Genomic DNA, 25,910 nt, shown 5'->3' with positions numbered 1-25,910 from the left:
GTGGTTTCTTTACTTGGAGTAGTTAATTTCTTCTTTTTACCACCGGTCATAGGAACATGATTGGACTGATCTAACACCAGTAAAATAATGCAATCTAACTGTGAAGACATGCCTAGCTACACTAAGTATGTCTTAAAACTAGTCCTAGCAGTTGCTTAGGTGTTTTTTTTCATTTATTTATTTTTGTTCTGTTCATTTTTTTATTTTTTTTTTAAAATTAGGATGGTCCCCCCTGCAAGGGTCTCAAAACTGCGGTAAAAAACTTACAAGTACTAGCATGCCCCACTCTGCTTTATCCCCTTGCTTTTGTCTGCCAATATATCTTGTTTTCCTTATGTGCACTATGGCAGATACAGGTTTAGTTCAAACTTTACGTGTTTTTTAGTATGATAAGGTACTTGTTTACTTGATGTATCTTGACTTGCAGTAGTTTTGATATGTTTACTTAGAACACCATAGCATTGTAGGATTTTGTATGTAATACTTCTATAACAGAGACTTTTATCAGTGTTAAGGGTGAGGGCTAATATGTAATCAGTTGTCCTAGTCGTGTTACTGAAAAATGTAAAAAATTTGGTAACATCATCATTTTTCTTTTCAGTTTGTAATGCTTCTTGTCCCTTTGTGTTATTGGAAGTTCTGCGTTCTTATGAACACTCCTGCCAAATAACCAGGTCCCTTTACAAATACAGTAAAAACCAAACCAAACAAAATCTGTTATCCCAAGGCTTTTGTAACCAGATAAGGCCACATCCTTTTTTAGAAGATTGCATGAAACGTCAGAAAAAGTTTGTGTGCCCTGGCTGTTGCATCCTTACAAGCAGTCAAGATAGGATTCTTCAGCATTTTTTTCTGGTTTAGATTTCTCAACTAATTGACAGCAAAAGTTATTTTTTCTGTTGTTTGTTTTTAATTTTTTTTTGCAGTATTTGTGACCTGTTATCTTACTGCAGAAACCATGTGTCCCTTCTGTGTTTTGTTTCTCTTAGAGATATATGATCTCAGTCACTTTTTTTTAACATTCTCCCACAAAGTGTCAAACTAAAAAATTTCAGTTAATGCTGTCAGACAACAACAGCTTTTAGAAATTGTGTGACATGTTATTCTTAAGTAGTAAAATAAAACAAGGCCTTTTGATTTTTCTTCTATACTAAAAGTCAACCTCTTATTACCTTTACTTTCTCTCCAAAGGAAAAAATAATAAAAAAGTGACAGAGTTTCTCAACCAGTTATTTTAGCTTTCGTTTGGATTTTACCTGAAATGTGGAATATCCAGGTTGATGTTCTCTGTCCAGTTTGAGGTGGGTTTAAAATCAGGTCTTCAGTATAATGTGCAAGCATCCTGGTTGAGATCTTGGATCCACATTCATCTTTTCATTCTTCATTCAACCTGTTGGTGCTATAGGGGTGCTCATTTTGATGGAATTTGTGGGTCAAGCCTTCTGGTGTGGTTTAATGGGGGCAAGAGAAAGGGAAGCTAAAATTAAAGTACAGAGATCCAGGCTTCTTAAAGAAAGGATACTTGAAGTGACTGTATACCCATAGTGTGTGGAAATGGTATTCCATTTTTAGATGGCTTTTCCCTTCTGCTGTGAGGATGCCACAGGATGTGAGGAGCTCGTTTTAAATTTTCAGAACAGCTTGCCATCTTACATTGTAATCCTGAGCAATCTAGGCGAATTGTATATGATGGACTTGGCCTTTATTTTGTAGCTTCTTAGTCTGGTCTCTGAATAAAGGAAGTATGACTTCTGTTCTCCCTCAGATTTGACATACTAGTCTGTTTGTAAAGTCCATTAATTTTACAAAAAGTTTTTCTTCATTAAATGTTTTCTGAAGAAAGATAGGAACGATGGGTAAAAACATACAAAATGAGTATATGCACAGCAGACAAAAATTCCTCAGTGATTTTTTCTTTTAAAGTTTGTCTTAATAATTAGGAGTACATTAATGGTAGAAAAAAATCCCATTTGTCATATTGGCAGCTTTCAGTCCAAATGTTTGAAGTAAAAGTATTTTTTGTGTGTTCCTAATAAATACTATGTTCAGTTGCCTAAATTACACTAGTTATCAAATATCTCCAGTTTTTATGTGAATATGTAGCTTTTTTCTTACAGTTAAGACTTTGATCTTCTGAATTGAATATGAATATTAGAGTAGTGAGAAGTTGTGAGGTTGTATTGAGGAAACTGAAAATTACTTTTTGTCTTCTGTTCAGAGTCTACATCCGTGGACAAGTCTGTATCCCATTCTTGCACAACTCCTTCTACATCTTCTGCTTCTGGACTGAATCCAGCTTCTGCACCTGCTTCATCTGCTCCTACAGTTCCTGTCTCACCTGTCCCACAATCACCAATTCCTCCGTTACTTCAGGACCCAAATCTCCTTCGACAGTTGCTGCCTGCTCTGCAAGCCACATTGCAGCTTAATAATTCTAGCGTAGATATATCCAAAATCAATGAAGGTAAGGGTTCTTTAAAGCTGATGTAATCTTTTATTTATGCACATTACTGTATGATAGGATGCTAAGTAGTAGTAAATGTTAGTATTGCTTTCAGTAAAAAGTAAACACATCCCTAGCTAAAGTGGGAGTTATTTTTGTTAGCTTGTTTATCTGTTAAGTGTTCTTAATTTAGCCAAGCCAAGGAATGTTTAAGGTTACTAAGCTAATAAATTCTGATGTACGTGAGCAGTTTCATTGAGATTGGTGACTTAGACACTGTATCAGTATTCTGTTGCCCAGAATTTACTTAGTTTTTTTATTTGTTTGTTTCATGTGATATTCTTTGTTTTCCATAGTTTGAGCTCCTATTCTAATAATGTTTTCAAATACCAAAACTTCTAGGGATTATTAAATTTTGTTGCCTGGCAACTTTTTTCTTTAACGTAACATGTTAGCTGCTCTGAATAAAGATAGCATATTGATAATTTTCCAACCAGCTAAATTTTACGCATCTATTCCATGTCCCTCAGCTATTTTGTCACATAGACTTTACTAGAAGGTTTAGAACTAGCTGTAGTGCCTTTCAATACAAGAACAGGTAGAGTTGGTGTGTCTTGATTGTAATTTTATCTCGTGATGTCTGCATGTGTCAAGTTATCGGAGGAGGAGATGTTGGGTTGTGGTTTTGTCTGTTGGTTTTGTTGTTCGAACGTGTTCTGCACTGATCATCAATTAAAGTTGGAAGAAAAACATTTACATGTAGTGCCCAGTGATAATGAACTTTTTGAAAGTGCACACCAGGAAAATCAAAATAGTAGAATTTTACTTAAAATTTAGGATTTTGTACATTACAATCATGTCTGAGGAAAAACTGTCAGTTGGCTTCATTTTAATCAGCAAATCTTACGGCTTCATTCAGTGCTAGTAGGCAAGTAGGTTATTCTTTTTTTTTTTGCCTGTGTTGGGAGAAATCTTTAAAACTGTATTATACCAGGTTGGATTGAAAAAGTAGGAGTGTCATAGTTTGTGTTGAAAAACGACAGGTCTTGTTAAGTCAGCAACCTTCCAATAAAATACAATCAGAGTCTTAAGTTCCCTGTCTTTTTCTTTGTACATTTCTAAGCAGCAACCCTGTCTGTCTTGGAATAAAAGTGCTTAGTATTGTCTTGATAGCATGAGGGCATGGCTGACAGATACAAATGGGCAATGTGACTTCAGCCTGCACAGCAGGGCTTCCCTCGCTGTGTACATAGTGTAGGGTTACTTTGTGTTTGTGCTGGTGGGTCTTTTTTCTTTCAGACTTATTCACGGGTAGTGTATGTAAGTATCCTGCAAAGACTCTAGACCTTTTTTTGAAAAGATAGTTCAGAGGCTGGATCTCCTTGGCTCAGACTGGAAGGTGCTTAAACTGTGTAGTGCAGCTTGGTTGAAAATTAATAATTTCTTAATGAGGTGGGAGCAAACGGAACTGAAAGTCAGAACAAATCATTTTTTTATTTTTATTTTTTTAAAGAAAAACTAGAGCATTTTGATTTTACCACAATTGGTACTTTAAGGTATTGTTATTTATTGAATTGGGAATGGTCTTTCCGCCATCCCCTCAAATCTCTTTTTGGGGTGCTAAGTGATACAGCTTTTATTTTTTTATTATTAGTATTTCATAATTATGGTAACTTTAAAAAAAAAATGCTTATTCTGCTTATAACAATAACAAATAGAACAAATGTTTTCTTTGTTTGCAAGAATTATAATTGATCCGTAAGATCAAGTTGAAGAGTTAAACAGTTTCTAAAAGACTTTTTAAAATGTATGTCTTCAACGTAAGCTGCTAAATAAAAAGGACTTGGTTAGACATGCAAAGCATCCATGTATTGAATTCATGTCATTGAAAAATAGATCAGGTGGTGCTCTGATTTATTGTGGACATGGGGAAAAAGTTGATAAAAGAACAGCTTATATATGTTTAGCCAGTTCGAACAGTTTAAACTGATGTTTAGAATTCTCAGTAAAATGTTGTATGTTCTTAGTTCTAACAGCAGCTGTGACACAAGCCTCTCTGCAGTCTATACTCCATAAAATTCTTACGGCTGGACCATCTGCTTTCAATATCACTTCCCTTATTTCTCAAGCCGCACAACTGTCTACGCAAGGTATTTAAAGTTATCTTCTCACTCGTGTAAAATGGTGAGGTTGTATTTTATAGAAGTTGATACAACTGAAACTTGTAGAAGCTGTTTCTTGTCATATCTTTGGCCACATGGTGTAGAGGATCTTGAACAACTTCCTTTCCCAAAGATAGGATAAGAAGTCTTTACTTGGGGATCAAGAAGCTGGCAAACAACCAAGTAAACGTGCTTTTGTGTCTCACCTTTTGGGATTTTCTTTGTTTGTTAACTTTATATGAGTAATGTGAAACTTGCAAGTTTGTTCTGAACCTTAATGAGACTTACTTAATATTTAATAGAAAATGTAACTCTTCTGTGGTGGAACAACCCTCTTGTAAGGCTGTGCAGCTGTGACTCTTGAGGGAGACCTTAAATTCTTAAAAGGAGTTTATTTTACCTGGTGTTTTTTAGTCTTCTGTAGATAATTTTCAGCTTCCAGGCATAGTATTGCTTCAGGTATCTGTAGTACATCGTGGTTTGTAACCTAAAGCTAGAAACTGAAATCGAAATCATAAATATTGTCATCATACTGAGTAGATAAGCTGTATTACACTTCCACTAACTTAACTAATGATGGAAATGTGACTTTGGTTGTTTTGTTTTAGGATGAGTGAATAGGTTTCTAGGTACAGTGTTCATGCGTTCTCTGTTACATTGAGCTGAGCACTCGAAAATAGAAATCACAAGTGAAACTCATGTAATCTCGTCATGTGTAAAAAGCGTTGAGCAAAGGCCTCTTTCATTCTGCCAAGTTTTGGAAATGAACATTTTGGGGAAAATACAATTATTTAGTTTGGGTTGTTGTTGAATATTAGATTGTTCCAGTTGTTCACACCCCCACCCCCATCCTTTCAAGTTGAATCTTTTTGTATATTTGTATATATTTGTATATTATCTAATATAAAATACTGTGAAATACAAGATCTATTTCAGATTAAGATTGGATATGGTTTTATAAGAAACAATCTTCTTATTTACAGCTCAGCCATCTAATCAGTCTCCAATGTCTTTAACATCTGATGCCTCATCACCAAGATCATATGTATCTCCAAGAATAAGCACGCCTCAGACTAACACCGTTCCACTTAAACCTTTGATGAGTACACCACCGGTATCATCGCAGCAGAAGGTGGTAAGCTCCTCTTGATTTATGGCATATTGCAGTAAGAAACCATTAAGGGTAATAGTAAGTATTGCTGCTTTACATTTCCAGGTACTAACTGTTACAAACAGGATGATAAAATAAGAATGTTATCTTTCCCAAATGAAACAGAAGCAATTGGAAGCAACTACTCAGCTGTGTTTTCTCAGTACAGCTCTAGCATGCTCTTACAGTACACTTTTTTTGTTCTTGAAGTAAATATTGTGCTCACTTCAGATGCTATCTTATGCAATAGTAGTGTCCGTATATAGTAGTAAGAGATCAATATTGTAGCGCATTTATATGAGAAGAAAAACTTGCTATGAAGGTAACGGTTCTTTGGCTTTCAGCTGAAAAAAGGTTGTTAGAATGAGAGAGAGATTCTTAGGGAAGTTGACTTTTTTTCTTTGATGTAGTCTCAGATTTGGTTCTAGGTGTTTACAAGGCCAATAACAACATGTTCCTTTCCCTTCCAACTCCCCATTCATTGAGAATTTCTTAATCAGATCAGTGACAAGGAAATATTAATTGAAGCTAAAAATAAGCTTCTCTTCTTAGAAGTGGATGGATATGCAGAAGAAAACAAAGTTGTGACTTATTTTTTTCTTTTTGTGATTCCCACTAATGGGTCCCTGTTCAGAGGAAGAAAAGTCGTTTGCAGAATCTGAGCTCAGTATTCCATATCCTACGAGAGGCAATAATGAGGAATAAATAATTTTGAAGCGAAGATAGATTTATTTATTTCATTTATAGAAATTCTCTGTCCAGCAGATCGGGAACATAGATGTAATTAGGTACTGAAGATGAACTTCTTTCCCTTTTCTCAAGAGTTTTTCTTTCTGCTTTTTAAAACTTGAAAGTCATATCATAGATCAAAGGTGGGAAGAGACCTTGGGCTATAGGACCTTCTGTTAAGGAGGATATTCTTAGTATAAGGCAGAGCTATTGATTTCTACCTCATGGTAGAATGTAACATTTTTAGATGCAAGATAGGTTGCTCCTACGCCTTTTAGGCAAATTTTAAAAATAATGAAACAAATCGACGTAACTTTGGCTGTGAATAATGGAAGAAAGTTAAAGAGGAATTTGACACTTCCTTAGAGGTTTGTTTTTCATGCAGTGGGGACTTGTCGTCCTGTCTCTTCGTTGTATACATAGATCTTTAAGACTGAGACCCTCAAATTCTAACCCAGTCTGTCAGTGTGTTGCTCGGTGTATGTAGTATTTCATCAGTGTAAGAAGCATGAATGTAGACTTCAGGATTCTTTATTTTTCCCCTCCTAAAATCTGTTTTCCTCCCCTCTTGACTCTTGTGCTTAGCTAAGATGCCTTTATTTCAATTTCCTGCTAGGAGGAGAACCTCTTGTAGTTTGGCCTTAACAGAATACTTTTATCTCCAGGAGGACAGGTTACGTTCCTCATTTTCTCCTAAACACCTAATTTTCTTACTCTCGAGTTCTTTCATGGATGTAGAGAAAACCAAATAACTCCCAGAGGTTTTTTTTTGTGATTCACAATGGTATGATGATCTGAAAGCCTGAAGTGTGTACTAATGCTTCTATTTGTTGTCTTTGTTTCTGTCCATGGAGAGCATCATGAATCTATGTGGTCATGTCCTATATCTAGGTGATAAGTATTTAAATTATCAAATAGTAGGCTTGAAACTAAGAAAGATGATGCCCGGCATTTTCAAATGCTGGGATATGAAAATATACGTGTTTTTTCTCTTAAGCTGTTTAGCTTCAGTAATCTAAAGTTGGTCTGTTCTGATCTCTACAGCCTAGAGATCTGGATCAACTTTATAAAAGTTCTGATCATCAGCTACACTGTAAAGCTTTCAAAAGTTGTATTCTGTGGGATCGTCTCTACCTAAAGTACTTTCGGAAAGAAATCATGAAGAAATGACAGCTCAGCAGGATATTTTTTTCTATTTTTATTTGCAAGGCATTTATTCACGCTTTGTACAGGTGTTTTCCTAGGACTGTGTACCCACTGCCTTTCAACCAGTACGAAGGCCAGCATTATACCTATAAAATAGGTGGCCCAGTATTTAAGTATGTGTTAAGAGAAAGTGAAGGCAAGCCAAGTGTCATAGGTAAGGCCAGTGTGTCTTGGTAGACCAACTGCAGAATTGAATATGCCTTTGGGCACACAAGTCTTCCCTCAGGTTTCCAGGGGAAGCAAAAAACTTAAAAGCTAAATGGAGGTTTGAGGAGAGTTAAGTGTAGCACGAGTCATAACTACAGTGATGGTACCACTCTTGGTGGGAGAGTGGTGGTCATTTCATGTTTCTGTTACATTGAGAATCTCCACTTCTGTGGGGTTGTGTGGTTACCTGTAGTCACTGGCTTGGCTTGCAGGTTTTCACCTCTGGTATTTTCAAGGTAGGGATATTGCGTGCTTTATTGGTATGTACGTAGAAAATCTTCCAAAACTGTTACCTGTATTTTGATGACCATACTGTGGCATATATTTAGAAATTACTATATTTTAATCCACCTTTCCTTCAAAAATTTTGCCTAGATTTTTTTTGGGGGGGGGGGGGGGGTATTGATCTTCTCATCCCTCTGTGAAGAAGTTATAGCTCTTACTACACTAGGATATAAGCAGTAGAAGTTTCTCTTTTTTCTGGATACCTTGAGTAACCTAACAGATCTTCTAAACAGAACTAGTGGTAGCGCTTGACAGCTGGAGCCTTTTTTAGTTTTGGTGTGCCTCAATTCTCATGCTAACAACGGAGCTGTTGGAATATTAACATGAATTGTTAGTCCCAGAAATAACAAATTCTGATTCAGCAGCAGATAGTTTTCCAGTTCAGTAAGGAAAGAACTTTCTTGATGTTTCTTGTATTCACAAAATTAAATTCCTGAGCACAGTATCAAGATGGGAACCTTGGTGGTTGTAGCTCCAATGTAAGCATGCCTGTTTTAGTACTTGTTTGGATATTTCAGTCAGGTTAGTTTCTCCAGCGCTAAGAATTTGAGGTAAATTATGCATAATCCAGATGTGGTGTGATGCGGGGACACTGTTTCAGAACACAAGCTGCCTGGCTTAGGGGGCTTCTCTGCAGCAGGTGTAGGCAAAGGAACTGGCACCATGCAAGCAGAGCCCAGCGCCAGATAAGCGGTTACTTCTAGGCTGGCTCTGGAAGCAACGTAGTGCTATTTGCACAACAGGGCTTGTTTCTTAGGGGCTGCACATAGGTGCCTTTTTAAACTGCTTTTAAACTTGAGCTGGTACGGCTGCCTGGAGGTGTGCTGTATGTATAGTATTATCTGTGATGGACCTTCCTTTTGAAATGATTCCTTCTGTTAGAGCAGCCTCAGTAGTTGTCATGTCTGCTCACAGGGTGAGCAAAATTCAGGCATTGACAGCAAAGTTTTTCATGTCACACATTTCATAAAGATACTTAGGTAGTCTTCAGAAATCAATTTAGGAATTACTAGTATTTCATCCTCCTGAACTGTTCTGTTCTGTTGATTTCAACTGAAATGATCACTGGGTAATCTTACAGTAATGTTGCTTTCTCTTTCTAGAAACAAGACGCTTTCATGTACTAGTCAGACTGTTTTTTGGCTTTTTGCGATAATAGGTAGATTTTCCTCTTAGACAAATAAGTAGGTTTAATATTACATTAATATTTCCTGTGTATTTAAATAGACTCAGGAGCTAAGTTCATTTATTTCAGCAGAGACTGTCTGCGGCTTGTTTCACTGGCATCTGTTTCTGAAATGGAGCGATTTTTTTGAGGTTCTGATAACAACTAGCTGCTAATTTACACCAACTTGATGTCAGCAAATGCTAGACAGGCACCCTGCTTTATGTTTTTGTCTATATGGATCTCTAGAATCTGTTTAGCCTCCTTCACTATTGCTTAAAATCGTTACCTTGTTCTTTTGTTGTTTTTTTTTTTTTTTTTTTTGCAGGGGGCAGAGGTTGATAAAACTTCTGGAGCTGCTGCCTCTCTTGCACTTTGTTTAAAAAGGGCAGGGGTGTATGTATGGGGGAGAAAAATCTTGAACTCCAGATGCTGTAACTTGAGCATACATTAGTATGTTCCCGCTTGTTTTTTTCATCCTGTTGTAGTTCAGGAATTCACAGAAAAAAAGGGAGGAAAAAAGGCAGTAGCACTTAAAATAATGATCAGCTCTTCTGAGGCTTAAAATGTGCTTGATGCTCAGAAGAGATGACTTACGATAAACAAACAAAAAAAACCCTCTTGAAAAATACAAAAATTCCATCAACGTAAGATGTACCAAAAAAATGGTCTTGTACCTTGTAATTTCCATGTTTGCCTCTGATATTCACTGCGGAGGAAACCTAATGAAATTTTTTCAACTTTTCAGGTTGCTACTCCAGGAGTTAAACAAGGACCAGCTTCGCAGTCAGCACCGCAGCAGCCGGTAATAGCTGACAAGCAGGCAGGCCATGAACCTGCCTCTCCTCGAAGTCTTCAGCGCTCAAGGTATGTTGAAATACTTCTCTGTACTGTCTTTTTGCTTTTCTTCTGAATCCAGGCTATGTAGTATGTGTTGCAATTCGTGGATTCCTCTTGGCTATCTATTGAACGTATGATTTAGCTCTGCTGCTGCAGAGAGGATGCAGCTACAGGTCTTCATTACAGATCTAACGTGGTCGATTCCTCCATTTGAGGACCGTTTCTAAGAGTTCTGTTCACAGAAGCAAAATGAAATTCTTGTTTCTGCCCTGTCTCTCTGGGGTCAATTATATAAGTGATTCCTTGTATTCTGATTCTGAGTTTGGGATTTTTTATTTCCTGTGCAGTTCCGGGATTCAGTGCTTTAACTGTGTGGCCGACTTCTTGTTAGATGTTGGTGCTGTCTTGCTGTACTGTAACTTGATTTTTAAATTAGAGCTTTTCTCTAACATACGATTTTGCTGCTTTAATGAAAAAAATAATTGTTTCATAAATGCTTTTCCTTGGTTAGCCTTTTTTATTGTCAACATTGCAGCCCATTCAGATGTTGCATTTTACCAACATTTAGCCTTTGATTTACGAGGTGTGATTAGAATCTGTGTCTTGTCTGAATTTTTTCTTTGAGGAGATGTTCTTTCCATTGTGTATGTAGGATGTTGAGTAGTTAATCATGTTGGCTCCAGGGGCTGTAAGATACTGATGTGGTGCAGTCATGATCTAGAACTGTGGCAGGAGGGATACTTGTCTTTAAAAAGTGCAGCATCGCAGTGGATTCCTGAAAACCTGCAAGCTGTGTTGCACTTGAAAACTAGATTTTACAGTTGTTGAATAAGGTGTGCAATGTGATATTTAAAAATCAGCCAACCAAAAAAGCCCCACCTCTTCCCATGGCAACATCCTCGAAAGCAGCGGTGCTTTCTATATCATAATATAGTGAGGTCCTTCTGGCTGCCCTTCTGGGACTAATTAAGGAGGTCTTTGATCGCATGTTATCAGTGCACTACCTTCAGTGTCTAGTAATTACGGATGGTGCTGTTGAAATCTTTCTGAATAGTAGTACTAAAAATAAATCGATATTTTTGTAAGTAGCGGTTAGGGGTTGGGGGTCGGGAGACCTTTTTGTCCTTTGATCACCTTTTCCCCATAGGAAATCTTGGTAAAGAAGGCGCACATTTTCTTGGGCACGCTCACGATGGGTTGGAGTCTGTGTGAGGTGATGCTGGTTAGCATTTGGCCTGCTGTCCCATACCCTCACCCTTTTGGGTTTTAGGTCTTCATGTGCTGGCATAACCACTACCCACATCCAGTTGCCTTCAGGTATCTACTGCCCCTCTACAAACCAGTGTTCCACTTGGCGTCGGCATTGTGCTGCGGAAGGGAAGCTGGGTTTGACCCCGAACTGAACAGCCGAATTAGAAGGGTCATGGGGGCAGCAGCCTCCTGTGTTCGAGGAGGAGACAAAGGAGACAGCGCACAAGTAGAGGAGAGTTATGCAGTCTAGAATCAGAGATGCTGTGACAGTATCTTTACCTAAAGGTTTTCGTGTTGTTTAGTGTCCTGTATCTCTCAAAATGTTGCATGTGTGTGATAGTGGTATGTTGTGCATCGGAAGTTCGTGTGTTTCTGCTGCTTTTAGAAGTGTCTCTGTTCAAAAAAAAAAAAAAAAAAAGAACAGGTGATTTGGAAACATCTGTATGATGGGTATTTTGTTCTGGTCGGTGCTGTGGAATTGAACAAAAATGGACCAGCCGAGATGCAGATTTACTCATCTGCAGATTTCCTACGTCTGAGCAGTGCTTCTGAACTGATTAAGAACACGCTTTTCCTTTGTAGGAGAAAGCAATCGCTTGGATTTTGGACTGCTCTTAGGTCTGACTCCCTTTTGTCTTTTTATACAAACGAACAACAGCTTCACCACCTGAACTGTGAATGGGTGGTCTGAAAAGAGGCTGTAACAGTTAAGGATCTGTTTCTCTGCATGGTGCTAGTTTCAACACAGATCCGTTTTGCAGAAGTTTTGAACGTTTCATTGCTGTTAGTTAGGAAATTAATGCAATGTAGGCATACAGTGAGCCTTTTTCTAAGAGATGATTCCAAAGACGTGCCATGAATTATCACCATTTTAAAAACAAAAATAAATGTGTGCGCCTCTGTAATTAGTTTCATCAGGTTACTGTTTTCTCTTTATTTCTGTAAAGGGCCAGGAATATTTTTCCCTTTCTTCAGAAAATGCAAAACTGCTGCCGGGAGGTCTTTCCCCCAGTTTTTTTACGTGTTGTAAGATGTCTGTGTTTTGTAGTAGTGTATTTCACAACCATCCTGTTTTCATGTTCTTGTACAGATGCTTTTGCCTGTCTGGAAACATTTCATTACTTGTGGCACAGACAGTCTGTAATTCATTTAGCAGCTAAGGCTGGTATTTGGCATTAGCGAAGCGTTAAAAAACATACCAGTAGTTTCGTATCATTGCTGCATCAGTAGCTCCCCCTGCTGCTAACGTAGCAATGCTAGGATACTTTATGAAAAGTGTTCTACGTATAATTAAGATAAAACTGTATTTTTGAGAAACCTACAGACTTTAGTTATTTCTCTGAAATGTTTGATGTCTTGAGATTCCTACTGGTTAGGTAGGAGTTAGGGAAGTCAGGATGATAAATGAGGGAAACGATTTACGGGGGGACTTTGATCCTATTGCAGCTAAGGTGTAAATAAGCATTGAAGGTCGTGCCTCGGTTCTGCTTAGTAAATAGATACAGCCTTTCTCTAAACCATCAGTATGCTGATGCTGTGTGAATATGCAGAATAATTTAGGTTGGAAAAGACTTCTGGTTGTGATCTAGTCCAAGTCCCAACTCAAAATAGGACCGAAGATCACGTTGTTTTGGTGATCTTTGAATGTCCCTAAGGATAGGGGTTTTGCAGCCTCTCTTTGCATCTTCTTTGAATGTTTGACTACCCTCACAGTGATTTTTTTTTTCCTTACGTCTAATTAGAGTTTCATTTGTTTCAACTTGCACCTCTGCCTCTTGGCCTACAACTGTGCATCTCTGAGAAAAGTCTGGCCCTGTCTGCTCTCCCCATATGTAGTTGAAGACAGTAAGAAGATCCTTCATCCCCCTTCCCCCAGTCTTCTGTTTTCCAGACTGAACAAATCCAGTTCTTAGAGCTTCTCCTGGTGTGTGCTTCAGCCCCCAAACAGCTCCGTGGTCCTCTGCTGGATTCCTGTGGTATGACAGCTTCTTTCTTGCCCGGTTTTGGGCTCCACATTGCGCAGTACTCCAGGTACTGTGGCTCTCACAAGCCCTTAGGGAGAGGAGGAATTCCTTTCTTCAGCCGTGCTCTTTCTGATACATCCCAGCATGTGCTTGGCCTGCCTTGTCACAGGGATCCACTGCTGACTCGCATTTAACTTGTCTGCCAGGATGCTCAGATCCTTTCCTGCAAAGCACGTTTCTACCCCCTTAGCAGCCAGCCTGTGCTGTTCTGTGGGGTGGTTCCAGTATTGTTGCAAAGGGGAATTCCAGCCCAGCTGCAGGACTTTGCATTTGCCTTTTCTTTTTTGAAATTGATTCCTGTCTGTTCATTCTGGTCCCTCTGGATAACAACCCACCCCACAACATATTGACTGTTCCTCCCATTTGCAAACTCACCAGAGGAGCTCTCTGTGGCATCGTCTGTGTTGCTAGTAAAGACATAATACAGTATTGGCCCCAATATGGATCAGGGAAGGACAGCATTAGTCACTGGCTTTCAGTTGGACTTTGTCCTGCTGACTCAACCCTTTCAGCCTGACAGTCCAGTCAGTTTTGTGTTCACCTTGCGCATGAAATACGGACGTCAGTAAGTGAGGAGTTAAGCTGTAAGAAAACTACAGGAGACCATGTCAAAGGCCTTGCTGAAGGCTGATAAACAACATCACTGCTTTCTCCCTTCCTCTGAGCCGATCATCTCATCATGGAAGTAAATGAGGCTGGTCAGGCAGAATTTGCCCTTGACAGATCTGTGCTGGCTCTCTTTATTTTGCCTTTTAGTTTTTCACGTACTTGGAAATGGCTTCCAGGCAGACCTGCTCCATGATCTTCACAGAGACTGAGATTAGGTCTACAGGCCTCTAGTTCCCCAGGTCGTCCTCCTTGGGTGCTTCCTGAAGATGGCTGTAATGTAGCATCTGCCTTTTTCCCACATCATCAGGCAGCGTTCCTGCTCACCTCGATGCTCTGACGTGACGCAGCACCTCAGTTACACTGGCCAGCTCCCTCTTTGCCCTCAGGTGCATAGAGTCTGGTTGCATACACTTAACATGCAGTTGGTTTAACTGCTCCCTAACGTGTTTCGCTGTTGCAGTGTAGTGCTTCACTTGAACTGGCTGTGTGGATGTGCTCAGACGTGTGGGAGGCCTGAGAGCAGACTGTAACAGTAAAAACCCAGACAAAAAAAGTCACTGACTGTTCTGGCCTTATCCATGTCCTTTGTCAGCAGGTTCCCTTGCCTTACCGAGGGACAGCCCCACCTGTTCCTTAGCCTTTCTTTTGCTGCTGATGTGCAGCCCTTGCTACCCTCACATTCTTGGGTAGTTTGAGCTCCAGCTTCAAAATCTAAATTTCATTTTTTCCTTATCAACTGAACATTTCCTATGTCTACTGTTAGTCATTTTTACTTGTAAGTGGTTTTAAAGTGGTTAAGCCAATTACTGAAGAGAGCATATAGCATAAAGTAATATTTTTTTCCCTCATTACGTTTTACATTCCTTTTTACAACTTCTACTGTCTGAAATCAGGGGAGATTTATGTATACAACTGTAAGGAAGCTGCCTGACAAAGTCTTTCTGCATAAGTGTTTTTAATATAAGCTTTTACCCAAGTTAGGGGGCACTGAAAGGAGTGAGGCTAAACAAAGTCCTGGAGTGGAACACAAAAGCCTTTGTTGCTGCAGAGCAGTGTGCCATACCTAATTAGTAGGCTGTTTGTTTGGAAAGCTGTTGTACTTTGCAAGTGTGAGCGATTAGGGTAAATGGCTGGGCACTGGGCTGTGAAGATAGTTGCATTGTGCTGGGATGTTTTGGCAGTCCTCAAGGGGGTGGTTAGGCGATGAATTATGATAGCTCCTCTCAGACTTGTTTTTTCTTTACGTTACTTGCAGATAAGTAGCAAGAAAATTTTAAGAAATAGACTGAAATTATGGGCTGCACTGAAAGCTACTACCAGTGCAAGAGGAAATTGATTGTGAGCAAGTGCATCTTGTGAAATGGCTAGGTACTTAAGTAATTAGTGCTACCATTTCTCAGCATATTTAGTGTCAAAGAAAATCATAACTGTGAGGTACCATCACTCTTATGATACTATATATAAAGCGATATTATTTTTCCTGCTTAAAATTGCTGCTCCCTTTGTCTTCCCTTGCAAGGATGGTGAGGACAGAGGCAGACTGAACTCATCCTGACCTGTCTGTGCCCGCACAGCATGCTTTAACCAGTGCTACTCCTGCCTCTTAGTTAAGTGCAAGAGCAGAGCCTCCCTCTGGGAGTGGAGGGGCCGTGGAAGCGATTGAGAGCCCCGGGAAGGGATGTAAGAATATAAAAGCCTTGTTTTGGCAAGGGCCAAGGGAGTGAAAAAGGATATGTGCTGAAACTTCACCTCCATACATAGCAGAGTTGTGTAGCTGCAGCTCTGGCAGTTGTCAGATGTGGTTGGATCCATACGGTGTGAGCATGATGTTTGTGCTGGTGTTGATGCCTAGGCTTCTAGACACTTGGAAATTAAGTACCAGTGATTTTCATTTATTTTGGGGGGAACTTCTGTAGCTTGTTGGGCTTAATGTTAGGTGTTCGGCTTGTATACCACGGCTTTGTTGAGGGAAGTGGTACAAATGGAACAAGAAAAGACTTCTTTAACTTGAGAGCTTACAGGCTAAGTGTAAGGTGAAGGGTGGGTACTTGGAAATTGGGAGTACAAGGGTTATTAGCCAGGTATATCAGTTTACCAAAGATTTAGCTGAGCAGTACCCACCTCTTTTAGACGTTGCAGCAGGAATAGGCCTTTAATGAGATGGGACTCTTCGAAAGGAACTTGTATGATTCTCCCATACACGTGGAGCATCATGAGGTAGAGAGGAAAAGTGTCTTGTAAAGTGGAGCGAGACGGCAACCATTAGAGGAATGTGATTTAAAAAAAAAAAAAAATAAACGTTGCTTAAAGCAATAGCTAGAATACTTTATAGATAATGTAATACTGAACTCAGTGGATGGCAAAAGACTGTTGTCAAAGATCAGCATGAGAGGGTTTGTTTAGTAAAAACTAGCAGAGTTTTTGACCAAGAAATACAGTTGCAAAATAGAATTGGAAAAGCCGTGTATGGCAGTCGTGTTCAGAAAATGTGGAAGTCAGTTTTGCTTGCGTGTGGAGATCTGAAAGAGGACAGTAAAAGGCTTTGTTCAGGATACAGTGTCTTTGATTTGGCTTACAGTATAGAGTTATTAACTGAACACGTCTTTTGTTCCCGCTATTTTTTTTTTTTTGCTTCTGTGAACAAATTCTCCAGTAACCGATTGCCATTTTTCTGGTTTGTGCACTAATGTGAATATGCTCAAGTAAAGCAGTCGAGTTGGTAGCTACAAATGTGCTGCCGCTTCTGTGATGCTTTGCTGTGATGCTTCTGGTTTCCTGAACACCTGAAACGAGGATGTGCTGTGTTAACAGTCCCCTAGGCATTGGTGTTTTGGCACCACTGGTAAATGGCTAAACCCCTCAAAGCCCATATTGGGTGTATTTTTAGATCAGGAGATCAGGCTTTGTGCTTAATAACTATGGTGGCACTTGCTGTTAATCTCTTGAATAGGCCTGCCTGACTCTGATACGTAGTTACTGAAAATCTTAGGTTTGCAGCTATTTGCATATGTAACAAGAAGGTGGAATATACGTGTATATGTTCTCTGTGTAACACTAAAATACAGGCACAGCTTACATTTCTTGACCAGCTATCAGAGTCTTTAAAGAAAAAAAACTCTGCCATGCTGTAGCACTCAGGTGGTTCCCATATAACCACAAGGTTTGTGGAAAAGTGCCGCAGGGTTGATCTACCAGAAATATTTACAGTTTAAATGCTTCATGTATTTTGTGGCTGGAAGCAGTGAATTTTGTTTGTTTCTCTACATGTTTACGTATGTTTTCAGATGCTTATTTTTTAAAAAATTCTTTCTTCTAGTAGTCAAAGAAGCCCATCACCAGGTCCAAATCATACCTCTAGCACTAGTGCATCGAATTCAACATCTGCACCGCAGAATACATCTGTACGACCCACTTGTTCATTAACACCTACGCTAGCAGCACACTTCAATGAAAACCTTATAAAGCATGTTCAAGGCTGGCCTGCAGACCACGCGGAAAAGCAGGTGAGTACACTTCTACTCTGTTCCTTCTGAGGGTGCTAAACGGGTAGCTTAAAAACTCTGTTACCCAGGTTGCTTTTTCTAGAAATTGGAAGCATCTTTAAAAAAAGAAACAAAACCCCATGCTTGTCCTCAGCCAGAAGGAGGTGGGAGGTTAGGCCAGACCTTGCAGGCTTTACATGTGATTACTGTTTAGCAGTTGGGTATTTTCTTGCTTAATGTACCAGTGCTTTTGAAATTCTCTCCAATGGAAGAATAGTCATCGTAGCTATTTTCTCTTACTGCCAAAGTTCTGTTGAAATTTACAAAGAACATAAATTTCAACATAGTTTTTCAATAACAACGGTATTTTTGCGATGTGGAAGATGTCATTAATTAGGTGATATAGTTAAAACTATGCGAGACCAATCCGCAGTTTGAGTCACTGAGTTATTAACTCTTTGCAGTGAGAAAAGAACTGTGCCTTGTTTGTGGTACCTGGTTTTTAAGGCGATGTAGGGTTCTCAGACTAAATTCGGGCCTTGTTTTTGGTTTGGTTTTTTTTGTTTGTTTGTTTGTTTCCATAAATGGAAATCCATAGAATTGTCATTGTTAAAAGGAAGTGCACGAAACATACCCTTTTGGTGGTAATATAGGGAAACTGGATGCATGTCAGCTACTTGAAATGTGTTACTCAAAGAAACTGTGTTGATACTGAGTCCAGTTCAAGTCCTTTCTGTCACAGGCAAACCTGTCTGACAAAGTCTGTGTCCGGTATTAACCTTAGTTAGCCCAGCTTACTTTGGTCCTTTGAAGAATGGCTGCCTGCTGGCTCAAGCCTACACGGGAAGTTTTTGGCAAGTGACTTGCAGGGTGACTCCTAGAAGCACAGTCTAGACTCATTCTCTGGGTGGATTCTGCTTTGGGTTCTTGGTTGTTGCCTTGTTTTTTTTCCCCATTAAGTTTTAAATACATTTTTAAGATACTGAGAAGCTGTGCTGAGTCAAACCACCATTGCTGTGGAATGTGCGCTTACGGGAGGACATGATGCAGCACAGTCACTTCTCCCCGTGGTCATGGCCAAGTGCTTGGAGAGTTCAGAGTGGTAGTGTTATTTTCACTGTGTACTGAACTGAGAGTTATTGTAACATAGAAAATGTAGATTTATACAGTTTATAGCTCATTTTTTCCCTCCAGTGTCAATAATAGAGATCAAAGAAAACCAGCTAATGCTGTGGAGTCATGAACCCTGTTGGATGCTCTTACCTTTGTACCAGTTGTTAAATACTGTGTTGTCCTGTCTGCTGTTTCCAATGACTTCACATGACAGTGTTAACAGACCAGCTTTGAATAGTTGTACTTGAGGGACTTAAGTCACATATTTAATATAAAAGAAAAATGAAGGAAAGTGTAGGTGCAATACATAGCGAAGAAGGTAAGTTAGGTGAAAGTGTAGAGGCTGCAATATACAGTGCCTTTTTTTCTTTAGATGTCTAACCAGATGCTTAGCTGACATTGAAATTAAGGCCTAAGAGCATGTGCCAGAGTAAACATCAAAATAAATATCTGGTCTTGCTCACCAAAATTGTGTGTTAAAGCAGTCAGACTTCAAGAACTGTACAGCACAGTAATTAGCGGCTGAAACTAATCCTGAACGTAGCTAAAAGTTAGGAGAGATTAATGTAGAAAACTGGAAAATAATGCAGTAATGTGTCTAATCAGAAAATAATTGGCATAATTACCTCCTCCTTAAGTAATATGAGAAAGGGAATTGTAGACAATCTCAACTCAGTAAACATAGAGGTAATACAAGTATTGAACAACATTCCAGTAAGAAAAATGATTTACAAATACCTAAAAAGAAAATTCTGATGGTAGTCAGCATGGATGTTTTATTAAAATTGTCAGATTTTTCTCTTTTGATGATCAGGTATTGGTAATACTAGAAAATAACAAATGTTATATCCTGATTTGCAGCAAGGCTGTTAACACCTTTTAACAAGAATCTTACATGCAAAAATGATTCTAAGACCTTCTGGGTGAAGTTGCTTTAAGATGGATGGCTGGACAGCTTAAAAAACTACTTAGAGTTGGTTATTGCCAGTTCACTATCGCTCTAAAAGGCTTTGGAGCTGTGTATGTAGGATGTGAGATGATGATGTCCTACTGGAGACCAGGTGTACTCCTGGTGTCAACACAATCCAGAAAAGAAAACTTAATGGAGGGAATTAGATCACAAAGTTCTTTGAACTGGATAAATTCCAGAAGTTGATGAAGACCTGTGCTAAATACAGTTCTGTTCAAGAAGGGAAAAATGAGATGTACAAGTACTTCAGCAGATGTTGTGGATTAACCCCGGTAGGCAGTTAGGCACCGCACAGCTACTTGCTCACTGCCCCCACTGAGATAGGGGAGAGAACTGGAAGAACAGAAGTGAGAGAATTCCTGGACTGAGATGAAGATAGCTTAATAAAGAAAAGGGAGGGGAAACAAACAAAACAAAACAGAAAGGCGGTGCAAAAGCAATCGCTCACCACCAGCTGACTGACCGATGCCCAACCAGTCCTGAAGCAACAGCAACCCCTGGAAGATTGCACCCACCCTCCCACTGCCCCCATAGTTTTCTTGCTGAGCATGATGTTATGTGATCTGGAATATCTCTTTGGTGGTTTTGGGTCAGCTTTCTCAGCTGTGTTCTCCCCCAGCCTCGTACGCACCCCCAGCCTGCTTGCTGGGTAGGCAGCATGTGAAACAGGAGGCCTTGACAGCGTGTAAGCAGTGCTCAGCAGTAGTTACAGCACGGCTGTGTTATCAGTACTGCTTCAGGTACAAAGCCAAAACACAGCATCATACAGGCTGCTGTGAAGAAAATTAACTCCATCCTAGCCAGGCCCAGTGCAGCAGAGAACAATGCTAAACAGTAATACTGCAGGAAAAGGATCTAGTTGAGAAATAAACTTTTTCATTGTGCTGCTTGCAAGAAGTCCTCTTTCTATGTTGCAATCTGAGAAATCACACTACTATTCTGGGTGCTGTTGAGTTAGTTAGCTGGAGTCATATATCTAGTTCAGTGACAAGAGGTTAAGAAATGTTCAAACTGGGAAGATGGGTCGTGCCTTCTGAGTATACACATCTGTTCATCTCCGCATGGCTAAGTGGAAATACTGAAATAATGGAGTTTGTCTAGAAGAGAGCTCCTGAAGATGGTTAAGTTTTGTTTTCTATGTGAAGTAGGTGAAAAGAAGGTGGCATTCAACTGTTTTTGTCACTGAGGCTTAATTTAGATGAGAAATTGAAGCTGGCCATTGAAAAAGTGGCTGGAGGGTTTTAACTACTTGAACAAATTAATTGGGAAACTCAGAACTCTGTCATGTGCTAACTTTAAGATGATTGAACAAACATTTGTTAGGATCAAGGAAACGTAAAACATTCCTGCATGAGCCTGAGTTACAGAATCTATTGACATCCGATATAATTAATTTCTGATATTAAATGGGCTTTTGTAGAGAACTCAATGCTCCTCTGATTTAATTTACAGTGTGTTTAGAAGTCATAGCACTTCAGAGTTACAGTGCTTTGCTGTTTCAAGACACATTCATCCAACAGTCCTTTGGCTACAGCCAGTTGTTTCCAGTGCTTGAGTCAAAATCCTAACCTTTATATTTAATTGTTGTAGGCGTCAAGACTACGTGAGGAAGCCCACAACATGGGAAGTGTTCATATGTCAGAAATTTGTACTGAATTAAAGAATTTAAGATCTTTAGTTCGAGTATGTGAAATTCAAGCAACTTTGCGTGAGCAAAGGTAAGTGTGTTTGTTTTCAGAAAGGTAATTTTCAAGGTGGCATTAGAATTCCCATTTGAGTATTGTTTTGCATGAGCTGTATTTACTGATGACTTTGTAAGTATGCTCCTCTTTACCAGGTTTGAGAGCTGTCTTCCCTCTGTACGTTCTACCTGTTTCCCACGCAGATAACTCCTGATAGTGTCAAGTGAATAGAGGCAGATATGCAACGTCTGTATATATTTTTGCTTATACAGGTGGAAAAGGCAGATCTTTCCAGATATATTAGTGGATTAAGATTCTCACAGTAGTTCAGAATAATTCTAAAATACCTGTCCATACTTGATGCATAGATTACCTAAGATACACATCGACGTGGTTTATACTGGCCTTAACCACTACAGTGTCCATGAGACATTTATTGGGTCAAACACGTCTGACAAGTTCTTGTTGATATCACAAGCCAAGGAAAAATAAATTTTTGTTATTTGGGTAGGAGGTATCTGAGAAGGTCTTGGGGTTCTTTAGCGAGAAAGAGGTGATTATGGCAAAGTAGACTCTGCTTCGTAAATCAGTAATAGAGGATGTCTTTGTTATTAACAGCATGGTTGTATATCGTTTCAGAGACTGTTGTGCAACATCGAGAAGTTTAGTCTTAAAACATGTGCTGAAACATTTTTCACTGGTAGTCATGATCCTGAGTTAACTTCCATACTAAGTTTCCTTTCTGAATGATGTTATCCTGTATACTAAGTCACACTGTAGTTTGACTACCGTGATTCTTATTTCCTATTTCAAGCAGCCTTAATAGTGTTGTATGCCTTTTAAACAGCTAGTTCTATACCAGAAGCTCTTGCTTTTCGGTAGTTGGTAAAAACAATCATTGTAGTCAGAAGTAGACTCTAAAATATTTTTACATTTTCCTTAAAGAATGAACATTTTATATGTTTTTATTCATAGCTTCATAGTGTCATTACATAAATTACAGTTTCTGTAGGAACTGCTTGGTTCCTTACAGATGAAGTAAAAACCTCTTAAGCTTTCATTTCTGTACCTGGAGGCACATTTTATCTGACATAACATGTCAAATGTCATTGTTGAGCTCCCTAAATGGCACCTTGTTTCTTGTACACCATGTATCCTTAAGCCGTGAATGGATAGCGATGCTTACGACTTTGAATCTCTGATAATACGTTTCTTTTGTTTTTGCTGCCATCCCAAAGACAATGAATATGTGGCATAAGTACTAATTTGGGTGGGTGGATAGGGGGGAGGCCTTCACAAAGTATGGGATTATCAAAGCCTGTCAACCTGAATAATGATATAATTTCTGTATTTTTGTACAGAATAGAACTATTTAAGTTTGTTGTGAGAAGGATCTTGATCTTTGTTCAAAGCAAGTGTGTTGTTTGAACCAGAACTGACAGTTTGTGAAATGACACTCTTCACTCACTGATACATTTCATACGCCTATACCTTTTGAGCTTAATGTGTTTTTCAGTGTGTCTATCCTGATTGTTTATCTACTTTTCAGTAGAAAATTGATTTTTACAGAACTGGGGATGTATTTGAAAAGGGTTCTACAAACATCTGCTAAAGTGGATGAACTTTCTCTATCTTATTAAAGTTGCTTTGGACTTACAGAATATTTGTCATGTTTCAACTCTTTCTTAATTTTTTCTTCATTCACATGCTTGCGTTACATTTCAGCATTATGGAAAGTTGTTACCAAATACTTACTAAAAACTGTAGGAAATGGTATCTGAACCACATGTTTGTTAACTGAAATAATTGTTTAGGCCAGTGCAGTAGTAGAAGAAAAGTTCATAAGGGAAGTGCTAGCAATGTAATTGATTTCTAAGTCAAGTGTAGTTGCAGCTTTTTTCTTGGATCTTTTAATATAGGAATTTTCCATAACTAGAGGCAAACTTCAGAATATTTTTTCTTCTACCAGTCACAGAGCCAAATACTAAATTAAAAAAAAAAAGTGTTTTGCCTAGAAGAAAGTTTCCTTGTTTAAAACTTCTTCACTAAATTACTCTGTATATGGCTGAATCAAACTAAAATACATCGGGCCGTGTTAAGGAGATAATTGTTTTAGGGAAGCAAGAGCATGTATAACCCTTCTGCCTGCACTGTTACCTAAATCTAGTGCAGTAGAAAATCCTCTAGAACAATGGGAGGAAATAAGTTGAAAGATGTGAGGGCAATGGCTTGTCTCCCTGGTGGTACTGTGTCTCCAAGAACAGGCAAGTTTAGATAGAAAACAAGGCTATGGGGGAAGAAAAAAAAAAAAAAAAACTAACCTTTGTACCACTGGAGGTACCGAGGTTAGGGTAGGGGCAGAGGAGCATTGTATTTACTGAAAACTTGAGTGCTTTGGGTTGTTGCACAGTTTGGAAGACTGCATCCCAGGCATAACAGCATTTTTTAGAATATTGAGCTAGTGTACTCTTCTGCTGTGTTCCACTTCTTCTTGAAGTTAAATTCAGCTGAATAGTAGGCTTAAACGTCACTGTGTTTCGGTCATAATGAAACTCAGCAGCTTAGTTTTTCTAATAACGGAATCCAATACTGCAGTTTCTGCACCTGCACATGGAGTCTGTAGGTGATTAAATAGATTGGGAATTCATTTTAAAATATTTCAAGTTTATTAATGGAGCTAAGAAGCTTGGCGTCCAGGAAATTGTAAAGTATTTGTGTAGATACTTCATATCTGTGTGATGAAAATGTTTACACTAATCTTTTTTTTTTTTTCTCTTGCAGGATACTATTTTTGAGACAACAAATCAAAGAACTTGAAAAGCTAAAGAATCAGAATTCCTTCATGGTGTGAAAAGTTGTAAACAATTGCACATGGTTTTGAGTACAGGAACTATTAAACTGATGCCCAGTCTTAACACTTTTGAGCTGCATTTGAGTAGACTTTGGACCGTTGAGCTGGGCAGAAAAAAAGATGACATGGGGAAGGGGACAGGAGGGAGTCAAATTCAGGGGAAAGATACAAGAATGATTTGTAAAACCCTTGAAATGTAGATTTCTTGTAGATGTATTCTTCACGTTGTAAATATGTTTTGTAGAGTGAAGCCATGGGAAGCCATGTGTATCAGAGCTTAGACATCCAAAACTAATCAATGCTGAGGTGGCTAAATACCTAGCCTTTTACATGTAAACCTGTCTGCAAAAATTAGCTTTCTTTTTTTTTTTTTTTAGTTAATTTATCATTCAGAAATCTTGCATTTCCTAAAATTCAATGCAAGCGCCAGGCGATCTGTGTCTAAGGCTGCAACAATTTGGGTAATGTACAAAAATATCATGAAACAACTGTTTCCACACTTGCACCGAATCAAGAGCAGTGCTTCTCCATTTCTGTTTTACAGAGAAATGTTTTTCATTTTCTGTGTTCCATTTCCCCGTGAAATCCTAAATCTGATTTTATCAGTTTTTTAATGCTTCTAATTTTCTCTTTTTCTTAAGGCACTGTTGCTATGGCACTTTTTCTATAATCTTTTCATTCCTGTGTACAGTAGCTTAAAATTGCAGTGATTGAGCATAACCCACTTGTTTGTATAAATTATTGAAACGTATTTCCATTTGCACCCTGTAAGAATGGACTTATAGTACTGCTGGGCATGTGTGCTGAAAGTACATTACTTGCTCAAATATAAAGAAATAGCCCAATGAACATGTTAACATGGTTGTGGGAGGGGAAAGAGGAAAAAAAAAAAAGCTAGTCAGATGTGAATTGTATCTGTTGTAATAAACATGTTAAAACAAAGAAACACTGGTTTTCATTTCCTTTGGTCAACACATTAAATTTTGGTCTGTTTGGGGACTCTTTATTAGAACTGTTCTTGTTGAACGTTTTTGTACTTAAATAATTCCTCAAGGGAGGTTTTGTTTAAAACTTGTAAACAGGAAATTGTGTATAAAATATTTAACGAAATATAAAATTCAACAAGAATGATTTAAGACACCTCCCCAACAGTTGTCATATGTTAACTCCTGGTTTACTTGTCTTGATATTATGACATTTCATTTCGAAGGATGTTTGTGTTGTAGCTAACTGTTTAAGTCTGGTGCTGACTGCTGTTCTTAACCATCACAAAACGCTGAATTTGTGTAATTGGAGCAACCCACCGTTTGAAAATGGTGGCAAAGCTCAGCTTTGTATATTGTTTCCTAAAGTATATTAAAAATAAAAAAGAAACTATTGCTACTACAAAATAACGTGACTTTTTCTTTGCTTAAAAACAACAAAAATAGCGATGGCACTGCCAGTTTATTTGCAGAGGTTCGTATGTTACAGTAGTTTGAGTAAGTTCATAGTTCATTTTTTTAATCCATAACCTTAATGATAAAGGTATTGACATGTGATGCTACATGTTGTGTTCCTAGAAAATCCTATCTTTCAGCACCAGAAATACTACTTGATTTTCTTTTGCCTTGTCTCTTCCTGAGCTCAGACTGATTTTATTTATTTAAGGAGTTTTTAATCCGTGGAAGTTGAATGCTCTGTCCTAAGAAGACATTCTAAATGGAGCAAATTGAAATAACAGCAAAAAAAAAATCAGACA

The 25,910-nt window shown here is 38.6% G+C and overlaps 1 protein-coding gene across 2 annotated transcripts in view; it reads left to right on the top strand.

The window, feature by feature from the left end:
- Positions 1–25,563, top strand: part of WAC (WW domain containing adaptor with coiled-coil) — a 62,205-nt gene extending 36,642 nt beyond the window's left edge. Inside the window, exons 8-14 of one of the 2 annotated variants that reach the window (XM_035545298.2) lie at positions 2,219–2,464; positions 4,471–4,593; positions 5,589–5,740; positions 10,096–10,214; positions 17,388–17,574; positions 21,227–21,354; positions 24,100–25,563. In XM_035545298.2, coding sequence (XP_035401191.1) covers positions 2,219–2,464; positions 4,471–4,593; positions 5,589–5,740; positions 10,096–10,214; positions 17,388–17,574; positions 21,227–21,354; positions 24,100–24,169 — 1,025 coding nt within the window. In that variant the 3' untranslated portion in view covers positions 24,170–25,563. The remainder of the gene's footprint in view (positions 1–2,218; positions 2,465–4,470; positions 4,594–5,588; positions 5,741–10,095; positions 10,215–17,387; positions 17,575–21,226; positions 21,355–24,099) is intronic. The other variant, XM_035545299.2, reaches the window with a different exon arrangement.
- Positions 25,564–25,910: the final 347 nt, after the last annotated feature.

This window comes from Cygnus atratus, chromosome 2, assembly GCF_013377495.2.
Source record: "Cygnus atratus isolate AKBS03 ecotype Queensland, Australia chromosome 2, CAtr_DNAZoo_HiC_assembly, whole genome shotgun sequence".
Classification (NCBI taxonomy): Eukaryota; Metazoa; Chordata; class Aves; order Anseriformes; family Anatidae; genus Cygnus; species Cygnus atratus.
Note: the sequence above shows the minus strand (reverse complement) of the source record. Positions and strands in the feature narration are given on the sequence as shown.